The sequence below is a fragment of the Pteronotus mesoamericanus genome, unplaced genomic scaffold, assembly GCF_021234165.1.
Source record: "Pteronotus mesoamericanus isolate MK-2021 breed Mesoamerican mustached bat unplaced genomic scaffold, CSHL_Meso_final scaffold_54, whole genome shotgun sequence".
NCBI lineage: Eukaryota > Metazoa > Chordata > Mammalia > Chiroptera > Mormoopidae > Pteronotus > Pteronotus mesoamericanus.
The window spans coordinates 52,938,912-52,963,287 of NW_026555321.1; the positions used below are offsets into that span (position 1 = coordinate 52,938,912).

The following is a 24,376-nucleotide window of genomic DNA, read 5'->3' on the forward strand; positions in this document are numbered from 1 at the left end:
TACAGTGTGTACTTGTCTCCTGAGATTTGCTATCTCCCCTCTTCTTACTTGGCCTTCAAATGTCCATCCAGGCCTCTCACTGCCTTGCCTGAGGTCTGTTCAGTACGTGTCTAGGACTTCCCTTATTTTACTCCTGCCACTGGCTTTATTTCCTTGCCCATACTACCATTGCAAGTTCCCTTCTGGGACTTGCAACAATCACTTCTAACCTCCTCTTCTGCTTGCTGATTCTTCATCCAATTGCTCCAAAGCAAACAGGCCTGATTTCTCTGACATCTCATTTAACACTAGGCCCAGCTTAGATTTCCATCCAAGGCTTTTCAACAGAATTGTGTCCTTGTAATTTATTTTCTCAATTTTTCTGGAAACTACAATTACTTTTTACCTCCCTGCCGATTCACTGGATGGCATTAAATGTGGGGTAAGAAGATTTGGTTTCAGCCCTTCCATCTCCATGGTATGGTGTGGAGAAAATCACACCTGGACTGTGGACATGACTATCTCAGTTAGGTTCTTTCAGGCTACAAGGAAGATAATCCAGTTCATGACCTGAATGTACATGTGGCTTCATGGGTAACTGAAAGGGGCTCAGAGTCTCTGAAACAAGAGAAGCACAGTAGCTCAGTTTTTGAACCAAGGACTTCGACATTCTCCTTGCATCTCAATTCCAATGTCTCTGCAGAAGGGATCTGGGTGGGTCCTTCATTTACCCTCTGCCTAGCAGTCTTCTGGTCTGATAGACCAGGTAGCAGAGTTAACTCACAGACAGATGCTACTGACCAGAACAGCTTCTCAGGAAAGCACTGCCTGGTTCCTCTTCCCCCAGAAGGGGGCCTTGGCCACAGCCAATGCTTGTGGCAGCCTGCTTGGAGGGGATTCTTACAACACTGATCCTCACACTCCTTGAGAAAAAGACCCACTTGTCCAATAAGTTAGGAAACAGCCCATATTACACCTTCCTGTTTAGAGATTCACAGTGCACATTGGTGTATGAAAGGTGTGGAGAAATTCTGCAATAAGCCAATTTGCTTGGCTTGGCTTGAGGCAGCTTTGTCAGGTAAAATGTCTTTTATGTGACATCAATTGATACCCAGTGTAAGATACTTTGACAAGTGCTGACTTAGACCTCATGAACTATCTCGGCTGTGAGCTTTGTCATTGTCTCCTAAACCAGCAGCTTCCAATTCCTGCGGATCAGAACTACCAGTAGACATTCAACTAAATAGAGTTGGCCAACTGTAGCCCTAGAGATTATGATTTACTTGGTCTGGAGAGAGGCCTAGGGATCAGAACTTAAATGCTCCTCAGGTACTATAGCTTTAAATAATAATAGTTCTCTACATCATAGTATATATAATAAACACATTTCTGGAACATATACTATGTGCCAGGTACCAAGCCAGTGTAACTTTATTTTTTAAATTTTATCCTTAAATCTACCCTGCCAAATAGATAACACTATCACCAACTTACAAGTAGGAAAACCGAAGCTGCATGAGGCTAGGCAACAGCCCATGATCACGCAGCTTATGTGTTGCGAGGCTGAGAAGTCAGGGCCTTCTCGCTCCTATACCTGAAATCTTCAGTCCATACAACGTCTCTCCCAGGAAACTTCTTCCCTTGGTCTGGAAGTTCCTTTTACTGATGCAGAGTCAACAAACCACTGTGCAATGAACAAATGCCATGAAGGACCTCCAAGGCCCCTTTCAGCAAAAACATTCTAAAATTCTGCAACTCAAGGTTGTGAAGAAATAAAACACTATCACACAATTTGAGAACTGCATTAGGTCATACCCATGTAAAGACTAGATATTAACCCTTCTTTGTTTATGCTGACAGCACTTCTTAATTAAAATTGCACAATACTTGAGTGTCTAATCTTCAATGAATTCCTTTGCTTACAGTTAGGTTCTGCTCAAACTAAGTAATAACAGCCATTGTATATGCAATAACCTACAAAGCCAATACAAGAAGGAAATTAGCTCCTAAAAACAACTGAGGAGCTAATATGCTATATATAGATCCTAAAATAGAGCTCTCATCCCAAGAAAATGTCTTTGCACATCAATGAAAATGCATTCCACCGAACAGCTGCTTTCACTAAAAATCAGCTTCCCAGGGTCAAATGCTGTTTACACAAGGCATTCAGATCTTACACAGAATTCAGGTATTGGCTGCAGCTAAGAAATTCCATACCTAAATTTGTGTGATAATTTTCATACTTTCCCTCAATTCAGGAATGAAAAAATCCACCACACACAAAAGTGAGACCATACTCCTGTTGTTGAAGTCCCTGGAAACTGCAAAGGAATATACCAGAGTTCACGCCCCTGAAGGGCTTGACTGCCACCTATTGGTCAAAATGGGCATTATAGGTCAAAGCAAGGGCCCACAGAAACTGTGCACTGCCCTGAGCCTCTCTTCTTTTATGACAGGAATGCTTACTTACATCCTTTGATATGCCCCAATAAGCTAAAACAGAAGAAAGGTGTTAAAACGTCTGGCAATAGCCATTGGTTGGGAATACGTTATTTTAAACAACTGGTTTGCCAGCTTGAGCATATTTGCTTATATGTGCCTAGTTTCAAAAAAGCAAGTATTCATTGACTACTTTTCAAAGAAAACTATTTGTAATGCGAAGAAGGGGCCTAACTACAGGACTGTTTCCTCTATTCCCTATTTCCTCAACTAACGTCTCTCTTTCTTCTCTTTCCCTTCCTTCCTTCCTTCATCACCTGTAAACTTTCCTTTTAACTTTAAATTTCTGTACAAAGAAATTCCTATCTTCAGTCCATCTGTTACTTACTGTGTTGCTTTGGGAAAGTTTCTTAACCTCTCTCTTCTATTTAAACATCCTAGTAGAAGAATGAATTTTACATTTTTAAAGATGGGAGAGCAACAAATAATAATATGGGAAGAGAACATGTGGCCACAGAGCCAAGTCTAATCCTCTACAATATAAAGTACACAGCACCATCTGTAAAACAAATACATCCTAACTCCAGTGAAGCCTTTAGGTCTTTCAGTTGAGAGACATTGGGAGGGAAATGCAACAAGCTAAATGGCACCACCCTTGCGCTGCAGTGGGCCACCAGGATCCCCTCCATTGAGGACTGCTGGGGATGTTGGCTGATGAGGGCTCCTCTGCAGGAATCACCCTCAGCTGAAGGTGACTGCATGCCCAATGTTACAGCCCTCCATGGGGGTGGCTGTATTAGAAGATTCATTAATATGAATAACTCCTGCCTCCTTTGGGGACCCCACTGAAGCACTACCCCACCCTACACCTCCCCTACTGAGATCTCACCTGTTACTGGCAGTTCAATTCCTCCCTTTGCCCAAGCCTGGGCCCCTTACTAACTCACAGGTATCAATCATGAGCACCTCCCCCAGTAAATGAACTGATTACAAATCTCCATACCAGAGACTGTTTTCCTGAGAACATTCCTCTGCAGTATATTCCCAACATAATAGCTAGAGGGCCCTGTTCAAAGTAAGTCAAATCATTACTCTTTTGTTGAGATCCCTTCAAGGGTTCCCATCTCATCAGAATCAAAGCCTTGCCTTGTGTACTCCACACCCGTTACCTTCTGGACTTCATCTTCTACTCCTCTGCCCTTGATCACTCCAGCTGAACTGGCTTTCTTACCTTTCCTCAAACACGCCAGGCATACCCCTGCCTCAGGGCCTTTGCTCGTACTCTTCTGTCTCCCTGGAATGTGCTTTGGCCAGTTATCTGCATTGCTTTCTCATTTACCAACTTCAAATCTTGTCTCAAACATTGCCTTGGTGAGGACTTTCCTGAACCTCCACTTACGCCTGTTGAACTCCGCATCTGCATCACACCTCTCATTCCTACTGAGTTTCCTCTGTGGCTTGTATCAGCACCTCACATAGAGCATATTTACTTATTGATGTTGTTTAATATTAGTTTCTTCCCCCAGAATGCAAGCTCCATGAGGGCATGGACTTTGCTTCCTGCTCTTTTCACTGTTGTATACCCAGAACCAAGAACAGTAACTGGTGCATAGTAGCTGCTCACTCAATCTGTATTTAGTGAGCATGTGAGTGGATGAAAGAAGACTATGGATGGGCACTCAAACAGACTGTGATCTTCAGGGAAGTCCCTTGAAGAGCATCTGCTTTTGTTCCAAAGAAAAATGGGAACAATTCTTATGTCATTTTTGAAAGGATTATGTAATACAACATTTGTGAAAGCATCATATAATAAACTTCTAAATAAAGGTAGGGTGTAGTTTTTATTTAAACTGAATTCTTCATCAGTGAGCTACTTAATTTTTATAATCCATAACTACCAGATTACCAAAAAGTAAGCATATAACATTCAGACATAGAAAACCTTGAAAATGGTCTGGTATTCAAATAAAATATAGAAAGATTTATTACAAAGCCATACCCCAAATGTACAAACTATGAAATGCATCTCTTTTAAAGACTTAATAAAAAGAGCAGTCTTTACATTGTAAATTTTATAACATTTGAAGATTTCTTTTGCTACCATAAAAGTCTGTTAAAAATTAATTCCATAAAGTGTCAAATATACTTTGTTCATATAAAACATATTCTCTCTTTAAATGCAAGATATCACATCTATTACTAGCAAGTAAATAGGATCACATTTCCACACGCTTCTTAAAATGAGGTAAAAAAATAATCTTTCAGCTGTTTCTATCTCTCACTAAAAGTGCAATGCCACATTGACCATTCCTTTCATGTGGATACTTCCCAAGCAGGTATTCAGTATTCTGCACAAAGAGCAGTAGCAATACCACTCACTTAAAATTCATGTTATCACTGTTTTTACACAATTTCAAGATCCAAATCAATGCTATTGCTATACAAATTCCATCTATATATATATATTTTTTTTTTTTTTGGCAGATATTTTAACAAATATTCCTAAACTCTACAATGCTGTTCATAATCCTTTAAATCAGGGCAGCAAACTTGTTCTGTGAAAGTCTAGATAATAACTATTTTAGGTTTCTCATGTCACTTCTCTGTTACACTTTAATAACTCTAATTTTAAAAAACTCTAAAATGTAAAAAAAAATTATTAGCTCTGCTGTAATCTGCTAATTTTTAAAAGTAGAATTTAAAGAAAATAGAAGTCCCTAGTCTCTAAATTAGACTAGTCAAGTGTTAAAATGTAAACATGTTTTGCAGTGAAATAAATCCATGATTTTTGGCTGCAAAATAGGAAGTTGATAAACAGTAAAAGATGAATCCCATGCAAAGAGTGGGCTACATTTCAGATATTCAATAAATGGCACTTCCTTATTGCTTCTTTTCATTTTGAAATGGATAATGCACATGTCCTTTTGAGAAACATCTTTTCACATGGCTAATATAAAGTCTGCAAAAATACTGGCATACCTCTACGTGAAAGAGGTACCTGCATGCACAGGCATAGCAGCAGCAAGTACGCACAGTGGAGACCACAGTTTGACACAGAAGTGCTCTCCACAGCTAAGGAGCCAGGGGAAACCAGCTAAAAGGTATGCAGAACAGTTTTAAAGGATATTCTAAGTTGTTTTTATCATATGTAGTGCATTGGGGGGAATCTTATTTGCATATGAAATATGTGAATACATATGAATATAGCAGCATGATTGATTCAGGCTCTTGATTATATAACCTGCCTTCGACTGAAAATATACAGCAGAGAATTCAGTGGGAGTTAATTTGGACTCTGATAGGGTAAAAATGATCTATTTATAGCACTGTTTGATCTATAACTTGATCCTATAGCTTGGTACTGAGAATCCAAACTTAGTGTGTGTTGCATGTCTTCCTTTCCTACCACGAACAGCACTATGAATAAATTATGGCAAATAGAAGTTATCATGAACTTACTTAAGTTGGAAGTCTCTGGAATTAACAATCCCATAGTATTCTATGAAAACATTTACAAATTCTAAAGCTAAGAAAGTCAACTACTTAAGAAGAAAGCTCAAATACTCAGCAAGACCATGTCCAATTTTTGAACTACAAAAAGTTTTCAGTGCAAAAAGAGTATCTTGATAAATAGCAATGACTCAAAAATCACATGAAGCAGCACAAAACCCATAAGCAATATCCTAAAGGCATGTTTTGGTATAGAACAGATCACTTGAGGGCTAAGAAACACCAGATGTCTTACAGACTGCATTGGGAGTGAGTGGTAGAGAGTTCAAACACCGCCTTTCTGCAAACAGTCTCAGCACAATCACAACTCATCATGTTTTTTCTTAAATGGCCACTTTGGGTGTTGCGATACATGGTCTGCAGCCTGAAGGACGAGGTACATAAATTCTTCTACATCAAAAGAGTAGTTGGTAAACTTCGGATGTTCCCCCAGAGTTGGGTGGTGACCCTGCAAAAACAAAGCAAAACACACATCCATAAGTCACTGAGAACATGTTTTTCTGCACAAGAAACATTTTACTTTACTTTGGCCAAAGGAACTATTTTAATTCATGCTCTACCTCGGAGGTCAGCACATTTTATTTTGGTCAAGTCCAGATAACACATTTTTGGCTGTGGACCATACAGTCTCTGACACAGTTACTCTGCCATTGACAGGCACAAGCAGTCACAGGTAACACATAGACAGAGGAGCACGACTGTGTCCCAATAAACCTTAGTTATAAAAACAGGTGGTGAGCCAGATTGGGCCTGCTGGTCTATAGTTGGCTGATCCTTCCTATATATAATTTAATAGACCATTCTAGGCCCAAATTTCATGAAGCTGTTTGTTTGTTCATTTGTTTTGCTTTATAGCATTGTATATGGCATGAACGAGGAATATAATGTATTTACACAAACACAACAATTGTACATCAGCATCTTTATAACATTAAAGGATTGTATAGAAGTCTATAAGCATAATATGCAGGGCAGTGCCAGCTGGGTGCCCTACCCACCGAGAAGTTGTCTGTGGTTTCTCTACCCAAGAAGAGCCAGCTCAGTCAAGTGTGACAAAGCTGGGGTATCCATCCTTGGGCCTGTTGTCTAACAGGCAGCAGGTCTATGAGGACCCCTTGAGGCCACTCCTTGTTGGAATCCGAGCTCCAGGTATGCCTATGTCCAGGTCTCACCAGCAGGCTGGTATAACAGTGAGTGTTGTCCCACAAAGCAAAAGCAAAAGGTCCCTGGTTCGACTCCCGGTCAGGGCATGTGCCTGGGTTGTGGGTTCAATCTCCAGTTGTAGCATGTGGAAGAGGTAACCAATTGATGTTTCCCTCTCACATTGATGTTTCTCTCCCTCCCTCTCTCTCTCTCCCTCCCTTCCCACTCTCTAAAAATAAATAAATGAAATCTTTTAAAAAAATTTAGTGTGCATGTTAGTGTGGGAAAATCAGGGCTGGGGGCAGCATCCTGAGATGCGTACCCAGATGTTGCTGACAGGTGGGCCTTCACTGTGGTGCCCCTTCCTGAGGTAAGGATGCCATGTGGCCCTGTGGCTGATCTGGATGGGGAGAGACTCCTCCAGGAGCCCAAGTGTGAGGACACACAAACCAGATTGGAAGCCCCTGGGCATTAGTAGGTCGGGTGACCCACCAAGTGTGGCCTGCGCCCCAGGTGGCAGTAAAGGTGAGTGTCTCAGGTAGTTCCACAGACGTCTGTCCCCCACACCCAAACCACCTTCCTCCTAGCAGCCCCACTCCCTGGGGACCCTGCTTCAACTCCCACAGCACCGCTCTCCCCACATGACCTTAGGGCAGGACCAGAGCTCTCTAAGCCCCACTCGGTGGGTCCCTGGGCCAGAGTGCCCAGCAGCTCTTCCACCCTGGGGGTGAACGTGCTGTGCACCTGACTGAGAATGGAGCCCCAGATGAAAAAGTGTCAGTCCTCGTCTGCCTCTCTGGCTTGTGCAGTTATAGTCACTTCTGGTTTAAATACTGTAGAAAAATAAGCCATCTCTGACTCAAGGAGACCCACTGGAGTCTGCCACGTGTGGAGAAGGGCGAAGAGCTCCTCGGCAGTGGGCCAGGGAGGCGGTGCCAAACCGACCATGGCCGGCTCCCAGGCCTTGGAGGATGCTGCGTGGGGCCAGGGAGCCCATCAGCTGGGGAACTGGTGGCGGAGTTCTCACCAGGGCATCTTTGGGTCACATCAACAGTCCTTCGGTAAGCATGCCACCAGCACTTCACATTCTGTTGCATGACACCTGGGGCCCCAGGGCGCCCTGGACTGGCCTTGGACCCTCCAGCACCACTCGTGGCCCACAAAGGCCACTGAGCAGGTATAGGCAGAACTGTTTCCAGATCCCCGGGCTGTCCCCAGGGCCAAGGGGCGTCAGGTGGGCACTGAGGCAGGACCCAGTCCAGGGACTTCAGCTTTATTGGGACAGTGGTAGGCGTGGCCTGTGGTAGCCACTCCACCAGGCCAACCACTACTTTCTCAACTGGGAGGAGGCCATGCCAGCCCCACAGGATGCAGCCAGCAGAAATTCCTTTGAACAGCATCTCCAGGATGACATGGTTCTGGTTCCAGCCAGTGCTGCGCGGGCTGCACAGGACATCGCCGGTCTCCAGGAAGACCTCCTCACTAGGGAGGGCAACCTGCTCACCGAGGTGCGGCTGTGCTCCTGCTCAGGCACCACGGCCTGCAGCTAGTAGCAGTGTGCCTCCTCGGAAGGCTGACAGCCTAGAAGTCATCGGGAGGAGCAGCAGTTTTCAGTCCAAAGAAAGCTCAGGACACAGCAGAAAATCTCCCCAGCCCGGTCAATGAAACAGTCTTGCTTAACTATCCAAAACATGGTGCTCAGTACCAGTGAAGAGGCAGCTCATTCTGCAGGTGGGGTACTGGTGAGCAAGGCCAGGCTGCTGCTGGGCCTGGGGCTGCCCACGTCCACGTGCACAGGTGCATTGGACTTGGTGAGCTGGGCTGGCAGTGGGATCCCCCGGGCAGCCCTGGGAGACAGGATGACCGGGTGAGAGACAACCGGGATAAGCTTCTTCCCTCAGTGAGGCGGTGCCTTGGACTCGGAGTGAGAACCAATTGGTGACTCCTTGCAGCAAGACATCTAGGCTTCCATCGCTGCCTGCTGCCTGGAGCATCACTGGAGCCCCAGGCTTTACACTTTGACCAGAACTTCCAGAGCTCCCTGTGACCAACGCACCAGTGCTGGACAAAGACCCTTTCCTGAGACCACTCAGAGGGAGAACGGAGCAGGGGATCAGGCTCAGGCACAATCCCAACCCTTCACTGCACTCCCGCATCCCCACCTTTACTTGCTGCTACACTGTCTGGTCACTCTGGCCTCTTCCTGGGGTTACTTTATGGCCCTGGACCCTCCCCTTCACCCATCATGCAAATAATTTCCCTCTTCTTCCAATTTGCAAATATGAGATGTAACAATTCACTATTCCAGAGAACAATTTATTCTTGGATTGAAGTTCAATAATAGCTTTTCATAACTAGACACTTAAAACTAATTAAAAAGCAAAAACAAGGTGAGTTTTGCCATTGAACTTTACCTTATCTTGAGGAAAGACTTTGTTCTGTCTTTGCCAAGTGATATAGTGTACGCCTCTGAGCCTGGCCAGGTCCAGGTAGCAACGTTCATCTCCACAGTTGTACCTAAGGGACCGAGGGCATCCACACATAAGACTTTTGCCTGCAGTTATTGCCTAATCCACAGTTCTCAGAGGGAAAAATGCACCTTCCAAATAGGTTCTTGCAAAAGATTGTATAAACAGTAAACAAGACTGAGGGAGATTACAGGGTGGGGCAAAAGCAGGCTCACAGTTGTATGTGAAAGAGTTTCTTCTTGTATTATTATTTTAATTATTGTATTATTTTCCATACAAACAACTATAAACCTACTTTTTCCCCAACCTTGTATTTTTGTAATATTCTCATAACTAGATTACCTTAACTTTATAAAACAGAATATAATGGAGACTGGCCTTTATCAACAGAGCTGACTATTAATTTGGTATTTTCTCATATACTTGCCTTTGCACATGTGGACTTGGGGTAGGTAACACTTCCAAGGTCAGAGAGCTAGTGAAGCAGAAACTAAATCCAGGCCTGCTGAATTCCAAGGTCTAAGCTTTCTCAGTTACACGTCTTTCCTTCCTTCCTTCCTTCCTTCCTTCCTTGCTTCCTTCCTTCCTTCCTTCCTTCCTTCCTTTCTTCCCTTCTTCCCTCCCTCTCTACCTCTAAGAGAAATAAAGACTTGAGATAGAATCCACAATTATCTGTCTACTTCTCTAATATGTATATTTTTTAAATATTTTTGCACAGTATGGAAGTTCATGATAATGTTTTTTTAAATAGTCTCCCATTTAAATACTGAGTCAAGTCATTTTTAAAGTGGAACCATAAAATCAAGGTATTTGGATGCAAAGAGGGAAACGTGGTGTGTTTAGTTCTGAAACAAGTGATGTGTCAGAACTAAAGATGAGGCACAGTATAGAATTATTAAGGGGGAGAAGGCCATGTCTCCATAACCAACCACTAAGGTGGAGGAGCCCCCAAGACAATCAGTTTCCACGTATGAATCAATGAGCATTAGGTGAAGTGGTCGGCCTGTTTTGGAGTTCTGTTCTTCATGAGAAATACATGTTCTCAAATTCTCACTTTTTAAAAATTGTGGTAGAAAACATAACATAAAATGTATCATTGTAACCCCTTTTAGTTTAGAGTTCAGTAATGGTAAGTAAATTTACATTGTTGTGTAACCCAATTGCTAGAACTTTTCATCCTGAAAAATTACCCTCAGTCTCCATTAAACACTAATCACTCCTCTGCCCTAAGCCCCTGGCAACCACCACTCCACCTTCTGTCTCTATGACTATGACCACTCTAGGGATCACCTGAAAGTGAAATCACACAGTATTTGTCCTTTTGTGACTGACTTATCTCACTTCATGTAATGCCCTCAAGGTCCAGCCATGTTGTACCATGTGATGGAACTTTCTTCCTGTTCGAGGCTGAATAATATTCCATTGTGTGTATAGACCACATTTTGTTTACCCATTCATCCCCTGATGGACATTTGTGTTGCTTCCACAACTTAACAGTTAATAATGCTGCTGTGAACATGGGTATGCAACACACAGTTTCTCTTTTAACACAGTAATTACGAGTGTGGGAGATGCTCAATATAAGAGGTACACAGGAAGGAACCCCGAGTAAGAAATCACAGAGCCACATTTTCCTGAGATAGGGGAGAAAAGGGCGGGTTTGCTTGCCAAGTGAAATGGCAGGCTGTAGACTTCACATTTTTAGCTTTAGTTCTTTTTTTTCTTTCCAGATGCCTACATGATGTGACTTCGCTAGAATGATTAAATACTTAGCCTTTTGATGCTCTGAGTGAAAGACTCAGCATGCATAAAAAGACCATTATGAGCTGCCCCAATGTAAAACTGCCCACAAATACTTACAGTTCAAATACAACAGCCCAGTCTGGAAGGAAAAGTAAATGGGTAAGACCAGCTCCGTGCATTCCAATAAATATATCTGTGTTGTGGGTGATCCTTAGCTGATCTAAAAACCCAAGTTCCCTGTGAACATAGAGGGCAACAAAAGACAGACAGAGAGAAAAGAGAAAGTACTAAGTGGAGTTGAGCTCATGACTCATAGTAAAAATGTTTATACAAGTGTCTTTCACAATTGAAATCACATTCATCATATTTGTTTTGCATTTCAAGCCTACTTCAGTATTTAATAATTTAATGACTCAATAATTTAACTTTTTTTTCTAAGTCAACTCTCTTTTTTAAAAACCTAAATGTACTTATCTTAGAAGGAAAGTTATAACCATCTTAGACAGAAAACCAGTAATACATGACATAAACAAAACTACAGAAATAGATAAAATCAGACTAAAAAGTATTATTCAAATCTAGATAAATTCCATTGCTAGGCAAAGTTCTAAGTCTGATGTCTTCTTTCTCTTTATGAAAAAGTGAAATGAAAAAGAAAAAGCAAGGGTTGAAGAGATGTTACGGTATACTTCACCAAACTGGAAACTATTTCCTTAAGATGAAAAAATGCTTTTTTTAAAATAGGAAATTAATTCCTCCTTGTGTGAGTTGACTTATTCAATGCCATCAGAATAACTAAAATTATCTCAATACAATCAAGCATTTTCTTGCCTTTGCAGTAGACTAATCCACAATTTTATGCATGTTAAGATTGTGAAAGTGTCCTTTGAATTCAAGACACTGAAAGATTTGAAACCCTAAACCAAAATCAGTGCGAAAAAAGTTCACCGGAGTCTGGGAAGAAATACTGGAATGAGGATAACACTCTGAATAAACATAATGGGATTAGACTTCCCAGTCCCACTTACCTAAATAAAGAAAAATAAATAATCAAGATTATTTTGAACCTAAGAAGGGAAATCAAATTTCCTCTTAATCAGCTTATTCTCTTTAAAGATCTTCTTCTCACAGTACAAGAAAAAGCCCAAACCCATAAAAAGAAAGGAAGACAATGATACCATGTGTCTCACATGAGATACATGTGCCTCAGTTTCCCTAGGAATGACACTGATGCCAAGGAAAAGAGAGGCAGCCATCCAGGTGAATATATGCACGGAATCACCAGTTATGGAAAATGTCTATGGCTTGGGCGTCACCAATCTCCATGTGATTACATTACTAACATGATCCTCAGACTGGGAAGGTCTGAATTTATTGTCCTTTTCCTTCATCTGGGAAACCCAGTCAACAGCAGAGCCTCAGAGGTGCATGCCCGCACCTCTGTTCTGTCAGCCCGATGCCCAGTCCCTTCTTGCCTGCCATGTTTCTTCCTGTGGCAGTGAGGGGGGTCACCAAGGTACGGTAAAATTCATAAAACAAGAATAACTTTGACAATCACACAGGACTGTTGGAAGAGTGAGATAAGATAAAGCAAAGCATAATAATTAGTCTCAATAAAGGGTCGCTGTTCCTTATAATGGTTCCTTATTTTTATTTAGTGTCTAGGGTCTTCAAGACAAGAGCCGTATCAGCCTCATGACTGCATTCCTAATTCGAAGCCTGTGACCAGCTCATGATAGGACCCTAACAATGATTTGTGTGAAAGAATGAATGTGTGATGAGTGAGGTGCAACACTGATAAGTTTAAACGTGTCCATATTAGATATCGTTATGCTGGTAAATGTATACTTGTCCTTTTTTAACACAGAAAGTGTTCATGAGTTCAATTTGGAAAACAAGATGATGATTGTGGGTGGATGAGGGTAGGAGACAAAACTGTCACCTTTCCTCTGAACATTTTCTATGTAGCTTGATTTTCCATCCAGGAACATATACTGCCTTTATAGCATCACTGTTTTCGCATCAACAGAGGTTAGCTAGACAGGGATAGACATACTCTGTCTTTTGAAGCCTTTTACTTGTATCAGAATTTTAATAGCATTGTAAATATTTTATGATTTCTAAAACTTTCACATTGTTGTTCTATGACCCTGAAATTATTCATATATAACTAATTTTAGGTCAAAGGTTGAAACCCAGCAGCTAGCAGGGCAAATTAGGCCTACAACATTTTTTTTAATTCAGAATTAGCTGCTAACTTAAAAAATTCAGAAATTTCAAATGAAAATATGGATTCTTCATTTCTCCTGAAAAATGAGATGGTAAACATGAGGCCCCAACAGCCGAAGAGCAAGCACCCCTGTGCCCAAGCTCCTGACCTGCCCACTTCATTCACTGCTGGTGTCTGCTTGTCCCTTCCAGGTCTAATATGCCAACAACTCCAGTTTGAAAAATCCTTTCTATCTTCCATTAACTCATCCAGGCAAAAAAGGTGACAGCCTCTGCCCGAGGGTGGGTGACTACTTACTTATACTTGTAATCGACAATCTGGACTTCAAATGTAGATACTGTTTTCAGTGCGTTTACAAGCTGGGAAAATAACAGAAACATTTAAAATTTCTTTTCCTTCTATTCAGTTTTACTTTTGAGTCCTCACATTTCTTATTTTTCATACAAAATATTTTCCATGTATTAAATATCCTTCAGGTCTATTGCTCTACTAACACGTAATGGAGTTCAAATGTTGGCTCCACCCCTTGGATATATTATCTCCCTAAAATTATGCTTTGCTGGGTTGTTATGAGGCTGAGTGGAGAAAGTTCAGGGGAGCCAAGTGCTCTAGACAGAGGCTCACTAAATGTTAGCTATTATTATTACCATTTTCTAGTTATTCCCTCAAGTTTCAACATGTAATTTCCTGGGCACTTTGTTCCAGATGTTAAGAAATTTTTTTCTATCCATTATCTCATTTCAGACAGATTACTAGCACCTTGGACCTCATCCTCTGAAAATACTAAATTCTTGGCAGGAAAACATTGTCAATATTTCTATACAGAAAAACAATTATTCTTTTAGCACACAGAAAGTAAAAAGCAAATTAATCTATTATTAAAATCATAACCATGGTTCTCATGTCCCTCAGAATCAGACCACCTTAATCCAACACCGTGGCTCCTGCTCTTCAGAAACATATGCACCCATGCCCCACACCTGTGTCCCATGCCTGTGTCCTGCGTCTGTGGCATACAGGATGCACAACATTGATAGTTACAAAAACATCGCTGATTGTGCACTTGAATTATGCTGGCATTTCTTTACAGTTAGGTCACTTAATCCTCATAAAAATCCTACCAAGGAAGTATTACTATTATGTGTATTTCGTAGGTGATGCACCAGAGGCTTAAAGAAGTTAAATAATTTTCCCAGGATTATAACTACAAAGCCCCTACAGGTCCTTTCCTGTATCTAACAAGACCTGGAACCAAAGTTTCAACCTGGAACCAAAGTTTCAACCTTGGAATGCCACTCATGACTAACACTGTGAACCTTTAACTGACCCCCATGGAACCATTCAAAGGATCGGGCATGACTGGTACCTGACGGGCAGAACATTTCAGAAGCAAAGGTCCATTTTCCAGGAAAATCCAGTGCTGAAACACCTTAAAATCCCTCCCAAATCCTGGATCCTTGCCTCCGGTCTCTACCTTTCTTTTTCTCCAAAGCAGATGTCATAGTATTGGCTCCTGTGTGCATTGGGCAGCATCCCTGGCTTGGTGACAATTTAGGCACCAGAAAGGATGCAGCCTGTGACCACTGCCCAAGGTCCTGGAGCCCCGCACAGATGGGCCCTGGAGGGAACCCAAGGAGCCACTTACAGGCTTAGTCAGCCAGCCCCTGAGCTCAGATCCCTCCAGGCTACTTTCTACTTTCACTTTTGGGTAAAGGAACAGTGACTGAGTCACCTCATTGCCTAAAGCCTCATCAGGACTGTGGGGTAGAGCTCACCCTGAGAGATTGTGTCAGGTGCTGTCTCAGGTCTTGGATGTTTGTCCAGAAGAGTCCTCAATCTACTGTACTGTTCTGTTTCATGAAGTTTGTGAAGTTTTAAGGTTGTGTATGTTGCCCTCTTTAGCCTACCCTAAGGGCGGTGCTCACCACAGCTGTTTGCATGCCATCCTGGCCCTGAGCTACCATGCGGTGATTCCCAAAGCTCAGTGCAGGGTCCAGGTCCAGGCTGCAGAGCAAAGCCTGAGGGCGCAGTCGTCCCCTGCCCCCCTAATCCCGCTCCAGGAGCAACAAACTCAGTCCCAAGCCCTGTGGTCAGTTCAGACAGAAGCCCCATATTAATTATCTTGAAAATGAAAAGTCATTAACCCTTAACCTAAGCTACCAATATGTTTTATATCTTTTATTGTCACTTTGGGTAAATGAGTAATTTAATAGTGTTTCATAGTGATATATGAGTTTTTTGGTCAAGTGCATTTGACAAACTTCCCAACACCCAGGTTTAAAAAAGAGGTATTTTCTTAATCTGGAAATAGATTTGGGTTATTCTCCTGTAATGCCCCAAAGACTTGTTCTCTCTCTCTCTATAAAAGAGATATTTTAAACTAATTTGGCCTATTTAATATACTAAAATTACATGGAAAGATTTGTCAAATAAAGAAATAAGTCTAGCTGCTACCTTAAAATGTTAAATATTGTTATAAAATATGTTCAAATTTCATTGTCAATTGAATACTGAAGGCATGACTCAGAGAAAAGCCTACCAGGTAGAAACAGGACAGGAAGTAGAGCGTTTGGACAGCATCAGGCTGGGCACCTGCTGTGGCTGGGGTGCTGCCAAGGCCAGCCCCAGGGCCAAGCCCAGGCCATGTGCTCCAAGCTCCATGCAGACATGGCAGTGGCAAGAGGGCCCACAGCAGCCCCCAGGGATCCAGCAAGGCATGCTATCCCTGGCCTGGCAGAAGCGGATACCCGGTAATGGGACTTTATTAATGGGCCCAAACCAGGGCCCAAGAAGCACCCACACACCTTCCTTGACAGGGTTTTTGAGGCTCACAATGTGACATGAGAGGACAAGCTGCAGTTCTCTCCTCAACACTTATCGGCATACAATCAAGACCCAGTAAGGGGCTTGCTGGAGAAAACAAAAACCATGGGCCAGACCCCAAGAACCCCCTTACCTAAAAGGCTGTCCCCTTTTAGGGCCAGAACAATGTGCATATTCAAGTAAGAGGGTCATTGGAGATGAGAATGTCCTAATTGCAGGAAAGGATGGAGAAGGAAGTTCCCACAAATAAACCCACCAGATGCCACAGCTGGTTGGTAATGACCAGGCATGACAGAGCCCTGGGAGCCTCACGCAAGGGAGCCTTTCATTTCACACAAGGAACCCTGGGTGACAACAGCTGTGGGACAGAGATTCGTAGACTTTATAACTGACACTGGAGCTACATATTCTATCCTAAACACTGAGCAAGGCCCCCCTCCCTAAAACCATAGCTATCATAGTTGTGGGGGGAGACCCCCCTGCAGACCCTTCCTTAGGCCACGCAAATGTCATGTAGAGAAAACACAGCTTTCTATATGTGCCTGAATGCCCTATTCTCTTACTGGGATGAGATCCACTAACAAAATTAAATGCCCACCGGATTTTCTCACCAGGAAAAAATCAGCATCAGGGTTCTGCCAGATCAAGCCTGTGCCCTCCAAGTTGTACTATGACTACTGGAAGACAAGCCTCAACCAGAAATCCCTGAGTAATTCTACAAAAGGTAAGAGAAATGTTTGGGCTGACAGTGGCCAGGAAGAGCCAAGGTGCTGACCCAGTTACAGTAATACTTCACCCAGGTACTAAAATTCCAAACTTGAAAAAATACCTTTTGGAAAGACCTGCAAAAGAAGGTATATAGCCTCAGATAGTGGCTTTTTTTTCTTCTTCTATTTTTAGAGAGGTGTGGAAGGGAGGGAAAAAGAGAGGGAGAGAAACATTGGTTGGTTGCCTCTCACACACACCCCAACTAGAATTGAACCGATGACCTTTTGCTTTGCAGGATAATGCCCTACCACACTGGTCAGGGCAGACCACTACCTTTCTTAAATGCCAATTAATCTGACCTTGTCAATATCCATATAACATTCCCAGCCTGCTACTATAAAAAACCCAGCACTGGAAATAACAGTTTTGTACAGGACTTGAGATCCAAACTGTAGAGGATATATACATATGGTGGGACCAAATCATTTTACTTTGCTTACAACTTGATCTGGAGACCTCCGCTAGTTTACAGTTCTTGCTAAAAAAAAGATGCCTTTTATTGTATACCCCTGAGTACTGTTTGCCTTTGAATGGGATGATTCCGAAGCTCATGGGAAACAATATTGCTGGATGGTACTTTTAGAAGGCATAGCCAAGGAAAGATAGAAAAGGTGCGAGACCCTCAGAAATCACGGGCTTGATGGAAGCCTCAGTATTCATGAAAGACTGAATAGAGGAGTAAGTCAAGAAACCAACTTAACTTGGGATAACATTGTATCTACTGCCCTGCTTAAGGTAAGAGTAGTCCCCTACAACCAAGCAGCATTGATCCCATATGAAATGTTATATGGGAGACCCTTCCTTTAGCATATTGTAAAAAAATTAGATGCTATCAAATGTGTGCAGTCTCTAGGTGGGCTTTATTTGACCTTCAAGACTTAGAATAACCAACACCGAGAGTCAGCTGCAACCTAAGTGGAACAGAGCCTGTGAAGTCCTTCTAGTTAGTTACATTTCAAAAGAAACAGGACAACAGACCCTGCCTGGTCAAGAGAAGACACAGACAGCTCGAAAAGAGACCGACTGCTTCCTCTCAAGAGTCTGGGCCAGGCCTGTGTAAACCTAAGTTATCTATCCTAATGTGTTTTTGTTTGGGTTTGAACCAAGTTTTTCTTTCCTGGTTGTGATATTTGCTTATACAGGTCTAGTACTCTCAGCATATTTCTTACACTTTCTTCACTCTTCCTGACTTACTGCCCCCTTATCAGCAGGAAGTGGCTACAGCACCCATGTTCCCCAAAATTGAGGAACGAAGAACAAAAAGACGGATTTGTAAACTGGTCCTATCCTGTTTCTAACAAGTCCCAGAACCATAACCTAACACATAGCAGTTCTTAATACATTTTTGTGGAATAAATCCTACTACTGTGATTTTCCAGCCATGATATTCCAGCCATGTTGTTGTACACATGGTGATCTTTCTGAAGTTAAATATAATTTATGAGCTGATGCTATTGAAATGAGTTTGGGAGTCTAATAAGTGGTTTGGTACCTTTCAGTAAAAATCCAATAAATGAACTGGGCATAACCTTTTCTAAAGGCTAATAATTTCAAACTGCAATATTTACTGCAATGTAAAAAATAAAGCACACTAGTTATAGAAAGTTAAATTCAATATTAAAAATGCAGAGAAAAACTAACCTCATATTGGTTTAGTATTTTCCGGTATTCTGTGCTTCGTGCAAGAATAGTGACTCTAATTTTTCGATCCTGTAAGAACAGGGAAAAGGCAAAATGATGTTGTATGTGTCAGGACAGATAAATGAACACCTGAACCTAAAATGTGATTTTTCTCAAAGAGATAAAGCTCAATAAGAATACATTATGGAACTTCTTTTTATTTTTTTTAAGCATGATTCCTTCATAGTTCTCTCAGGGAATAAAAGAATGCATCTACTTTAGTCACAGAAGACAAAACCTGTTCACTACACTTCTGTTTGGATGGTTGGGTAGATTTTTTTTTTTTTTTTAGCAGAGGTTGTGTGGCTCAGGTGGGGATTTGGTGGTGGAAAAGAGATATGACAAAAGAAAAAGGGAAGGATAAAAAAAAGCACATTCTTCCACTATCCCTAGTTTATCTTTATTAGGCAGTAGATATCTGACTTCAGATCACTCCAATTCAGAAGTTGTTAACACAGAAAACGTCGTCTTCTGAGTATTTCTTTTTCTGCAAAGGTAGTATCGATTTTTATTCAGGGTAAAAAGTCAAGCTCCCCTTGGAACCCATAATGCAGTTAGCTCTCACTTAACATCATCTTATAAGTTCTTTGACTTTATCTTATGACTTTAATCTAAATGATGTATAATGAAATCAATGTTAGTGCAGGCTAATTGAGCTAAGTTCCTGTGGCATCTCATCGAGGTTATAATGAAATAACATTGAGTGAAACACATTATTTGACCTGCTGTGTATTCATTACCTTGGGTCCCTCTTGTGTGATGTTCAGTCTGTGTAGTACATGCTGGGAAAATGCCTTGAATAATCCAGTATTTTGACAGCCAGATATCTAAAATAAAAGAAATAGTTTATATTACAATGAGTATTTATATATTACTATTGCATAGGTTACGTATGTTAGTTATATGTTATATGTGTTATCTTAACACATATCAAGAATAAATTCTATAAATATGAAAGTTTGCAACAGATAACATTCTTACCAGAGGGGTATTATAAAACAGCCCATATCTCATCCGGGGGAGTAGTGAAAAAATCGCTTCTTTAAAACAAACCTAACAATACAAATATATTAAAAGGTAAGAAGAGACAATGTGTACCCTTCACACCAAAACAGCACTTATAATTACAGAAAGTAAATTTTAATTAACCTCTATTGTACCTTAAAATATTTTGAATAGCAAACTATTTTACTCAAGTGAAATACATGTTTTTGGAAATGCTATGAAAAACTATTTTTCAAAGCTACAAGTTAATAACAATGAGGATTCCAGTTACCAAAAAAGAAACTAAGAACTAAAAAATCAATGGTAATATTGGTCTGGCCAAAAAGACCGTTAATGTTTTTTCCCTACGATGGCTCTAGTAGTGCTTAGTTGCCTTTAACTTAATTCAAAACAATTTTGTTAGATTGCATTGTGACAGCTGTTATATCAGCATGTATTTTTTTCAAAAACTTATCAAAACTTGTGAATTTTTGTGCAGCCATTTTAACATTGAAGGTGGAAGAAAATACACAACATTTTTGGCACATTATGCTTCATTATTTCAAGAAAGGTAAAAAGGCCAACTGAAATGCAAAACAACATTTGTGCAGTGTATGGAGAAGGTGTTATGACTGATTGAATATGTTGAAAGTGGTTTGCGAAGTTTCTTGGTACTCTTGACATTCTGACCAAACAATTCTTTGCTGTGGGGCTGTCTTATGCATTGGAAAATGTTTAGGAACACCCCTGGCCTCTGTCCACTAGAAGAAAATAGCAGGAGATAGCCAACATATTCAAAATATCAAAATCAATACGATTACTGATGAAAATGATAAATGTGTCTTTTATTTTATGGAAAAAACTAAATGGACTTTTTGGCTAACCCAATAGCTAACAGAAACTCATATTAAGTATTTATTTGAGGTGTGAGTCATCTGCAATGACAATTATTTACAGACATTTCAGTAAAGTTTCCCATACCCTTTTTGAATCATAAGTTTTCAAATGTATCACATCATAATCCGTAAATGCTTTCCATGTGTCAGAGAACAGGTCACCATATCCGTAGGAGCTCTGAAAATGGAAACAAAATAAGTTAGAGCAATAAAATCATTCAACATGGCTTTTCAAGAATGCAGCAATGTACCTGAATTAGTTTGTTACTGTAAAGAACTAATGATCCTAAACAAGCTGATCAAATCCATATAAGAAAAACGGATTTTCACCTTGGGCCTAATGTGATGTAATTTCATCAAAAATAATCATCACAATTATAATCTTAGTCTGCTAAAAGTGGTTTGTCTTTCTACCCTAGTCCTTTGTATTTTCATGTCTGAAACTAGTTGTTGTGGGGGGTTTTTCCTGTGAATTTTCTATCTAAATTACAGATACACACAACACATACATGCACCACCCTTTGAAAACACTCTGATATTTGGGTAATTTCTTTGGAAAGATATTTCAGAACAAGAAAATGCCTTGAAAGTTTTAACATTAAAAATATAATGCATGTGTAACTCTATGAAATGATCTACCCATTGCTTAACACTTAATGTGATAATTCCCCATTAACATTAATAATAATAAAAACTATTAATATAATAATAATAGCATCTTGCATGTTCCTGTGTTCCAGGCACTGTTCTAAGCACTTGACATTATTAACACATTAAATTACCCCACAAACTTAATGAGCTATATAGTATCATTACCCCCATTTTTACACACGAGGAAGCTGAGACACACGTTTAAGTAATTTGCCTAGATCATAGAACTGGTATGTTTGCAGGGCTGGGATTAATCCAGTCTGTGTGGTTTCAGACTCCACGTTCACAATCTCTACACAGCAGTTGCCTCTCGGAGGGAACTAGTTCTTTCCAATACATTTACCAAATGCATTGATTTTTGAAAATCAAATATTGATTACATGCTCCATCAGCTAAAGATAAATTTATTTTATTTTTTTTTCAAACTATACAGGAAAGTTTATTTAAAATTTATTTTAAAATGGTATAACTTAGATTGAAAAATTCAACCAGCAGAAGTAAGAAATATCAAAGTCTCAAGTGGTTATAGATTATATGTATTATGTTTATGTCTTATTTTTATAGCACTTTTTTCAGACTATGAAAATTTTTTATTACACATTTGAGAGTTTTTTCAAAACTACTGAGAATTGTTAAATGTGGTGATTAAAAAAAAAAAAGTTCCTTCTTTCAATGTCTCTCTAATGCTGTTTTAAGAAAGGCCCCTGTCAACACCATCAAAACTGAAATGTCCCAGTTCTGACTCAATAATAAATAAAGGGCAATTAAAGAAGTGACTAGAAAGTCTCTTGAGATAAAATACCTCAGATAAAATAAGGTGCCTTTGAAAGGAAAATTTAATAATGAAATACAGTAATCTCATTAATCCCTTTTCCAGGAAATCATGTAATATTCTATAATAACCACCTCTAAGAGCTTCTTTGCCATGTCCCTCAAATTCAAATTATCTGCCACAGGCAAAGGAGAAACTCTTTTCTAGTCTCATAGTGAAGAACATTTCCTCCTGTGTTTGTCTCAAATTTAAACATGCATATAACCTCTGACTTAGAATTTCTACTTCCAAGAATCTGTCCTACAGAAATGCTAGGATGAGATATAAAGGCATATGTACATGGGAAGGATTTTCACTGCAGCATTTCAATAAATAGCAATGAATTGGAAACAACACGTGATCCAGGTGGGAACAGAGATAAGTGCGTGTACTAAGGCATGCATCCAACAGAATATCAACATAAAATGATAACCTTAAATGTCCATGACATATTAATATGAGAGAGAGCTTATTTCCTATGAAGATATATTTACATATATTCAAAGAAAGTAAGTCTTACAAAGCACTCTCACATGTTAACTGCAATTACCTTTAAGGGAAATGAAATGGGAAAAGAGGAAGAATTTTTTTTAATCATTACATACTTCTGTGTTGTTTGAACTCATTATAACCAGATATTACTTGCCTAATTAAAGATAATAATAAAGTTATATTACTTCTCAACACAAGAAAATATGGAAATCCTGCAGAAGTCTCCCCTTTAATTCATTCTGTTAGTAAGAGCAACCCTGCTATGCCCAGAAATTCTTCTACAGAAGTGTCCCTTAAAGCATCTTGGGAGGTTGGTGGCCTTACCTATCCCACAGAGGAAGGCATGTGACTGAAGAAAGAGGCCAAACTGCTAAATTTTGCAGGGACAACAGGGAAGGCCTCATAGGCTTCGTTTTGGTAAGTTTGTAAAAGGTCAGTAAGATCTGAAGGGCAGCCACAGCCACTGCTGTGCTCCTCCCCTGGGCACACAGCTCATCCAAAGCCTCCAGAACTGCCTTGAATGTTGTCCTCTGTCAGGATTTCAAGTCACAGTCAGCCCAGGTCACAGTGTGGCTTCACTCAAGGCCTTACCACAAAAGAGAAACTTCAGTGGCCACATAACATCTTACCACTGTCCCCAGGCAACCTTCCGTATTTCATGGGCCTCAATTCTATAGCAACCCCACAGACTTGCCTGACCTGGGAATCTGAATGAGCAACTAGCAAAGGCCTCGCTGACCAAGAATACAGGTTTAAAATGGATGCACAGGGAGCAGCAAAGGAGGGAGGTGCCCTCGGGGCACCCAACCTGCTGAGCTAAGTCCTACCTGCCCGCCCAGGTCAGTCCCAACCTGAATGCCGCGCCACACGTGCTCAGTGACCTGAGTGACCAAGGAGCTTCTGGTGGCTGAATAGCTTACTGCTCCCAGGAGGACACAGGGAAGGGTGGGTGGGAGAAACCAGCTCAGCTTAACTCAATCTCCTTAAGGAAGTCATGGAAAAGCATGCAACAAGATACAAGGAAGCACCTGGGAAGTGTCTGGAAAACGTCTATCAACTTAACAGGTTCTGTAGGGAACTCTAGGGAGGCAGTAAAATACTGTAGTTTCTGGGGTAGATCTAGAGTCAACCAGCATGCACAAGAACCCTGACTCCACCCCTTGCTGACTGTGTTATTGGAGGACAGCCGCCAACTGCTCAGAGCCTTGACTTCCTCACCTATGAAATAAGCTAATGAAGCCCTTGTCCACCATGGGTTGTGAGCAGTAGATGAGATAACAGGTGTAATTTTTTAAAAAGCACCACCACCCTGAGTTAATCATTCAGGGCTGCGGACACCCAGTGATTGTGGCCTAGAAGCACATAAAAAGAGGAAAAGAAAGGGACTCCGTGCCCTTTGCTCATAGAAACATTTTCAGGAAATGAAACTGTGGTGGCAGCAAAACTGAACACATAGAAAATGTAAATCTATGCAAGAAGGAAACTAAAGACAGCATTCACATCCAAGAATAAAAAACCAACTCTCATCAAACTTCATGTCAAACCACAGGTCACGCAGTGATAATGAAAACCTTCCTACGCAGCTCTACTATGAGATTTATAGTAATGAAAAACATGTCAGCAAAACAATATCGCTTCTGCACAAGAAATGGAAATGCAGTCAGCTGTCTAGCTCCGTTCTCTGAAAATGAATACAGCATGTGTCCACTGTGCTTCTAGGTAATACTGCCTATGATGAAAAAAGATGCTCAATAGGTAA

At 40.8% G+C, this 24,376-nt stretch overlaps 1 protein-coding gene across 2 annotated transcripts in view; it reads right to left on the bottom strand.

Moving 5' to 3' along the window:
- Nucleotides 1-6,058: 6,058 nt before the first annotated feature.
- EOGT (EGF domain specific O-linked N-acetylglucosamine transferase) overlaps nt 6,059-24,376 on the bottom strand; it is a 40,628-nt gene continuing 22,310 nt past the window's right edge. For both annotated transcript variants that reach the window (XM_054595120.1, XM_054595121.1), the window contains 8 exons: nt 20,749-20,841; nt 19,765-19,836; nt 19,524-19,610; nt 18,745-18,813; nt 13,810-13,871; nt 11,400-11,519; nt 9,486-9,588; nt 6,059-6,376 (listed from right to left, as the gene is read on the bottom strand). In XM_054595120.1, coding sequence (XP_054451095.1) covers nt 6,230-6,376; nt 9,486-9,588; nt 11,400-11,519; nt 13,810-13,871; nt 18,745-18,813; nt 19,524-19,610; nt 19,765-19,836; nt 20,749-20,841 — 753 coding nt within the window. In that variant the 3' untranslated portion in view covers nt 6,059-6,229. The remainder of the gene's footprint in view (nt 6,377-9,485; nt 9,589-11,399; nt 11,520-13,809; nt 13,872-18,744; nt 18,814-19,523; nt 19,611-19,764; nt 19,837-20,748; nt 20,842-24,376) is intronic.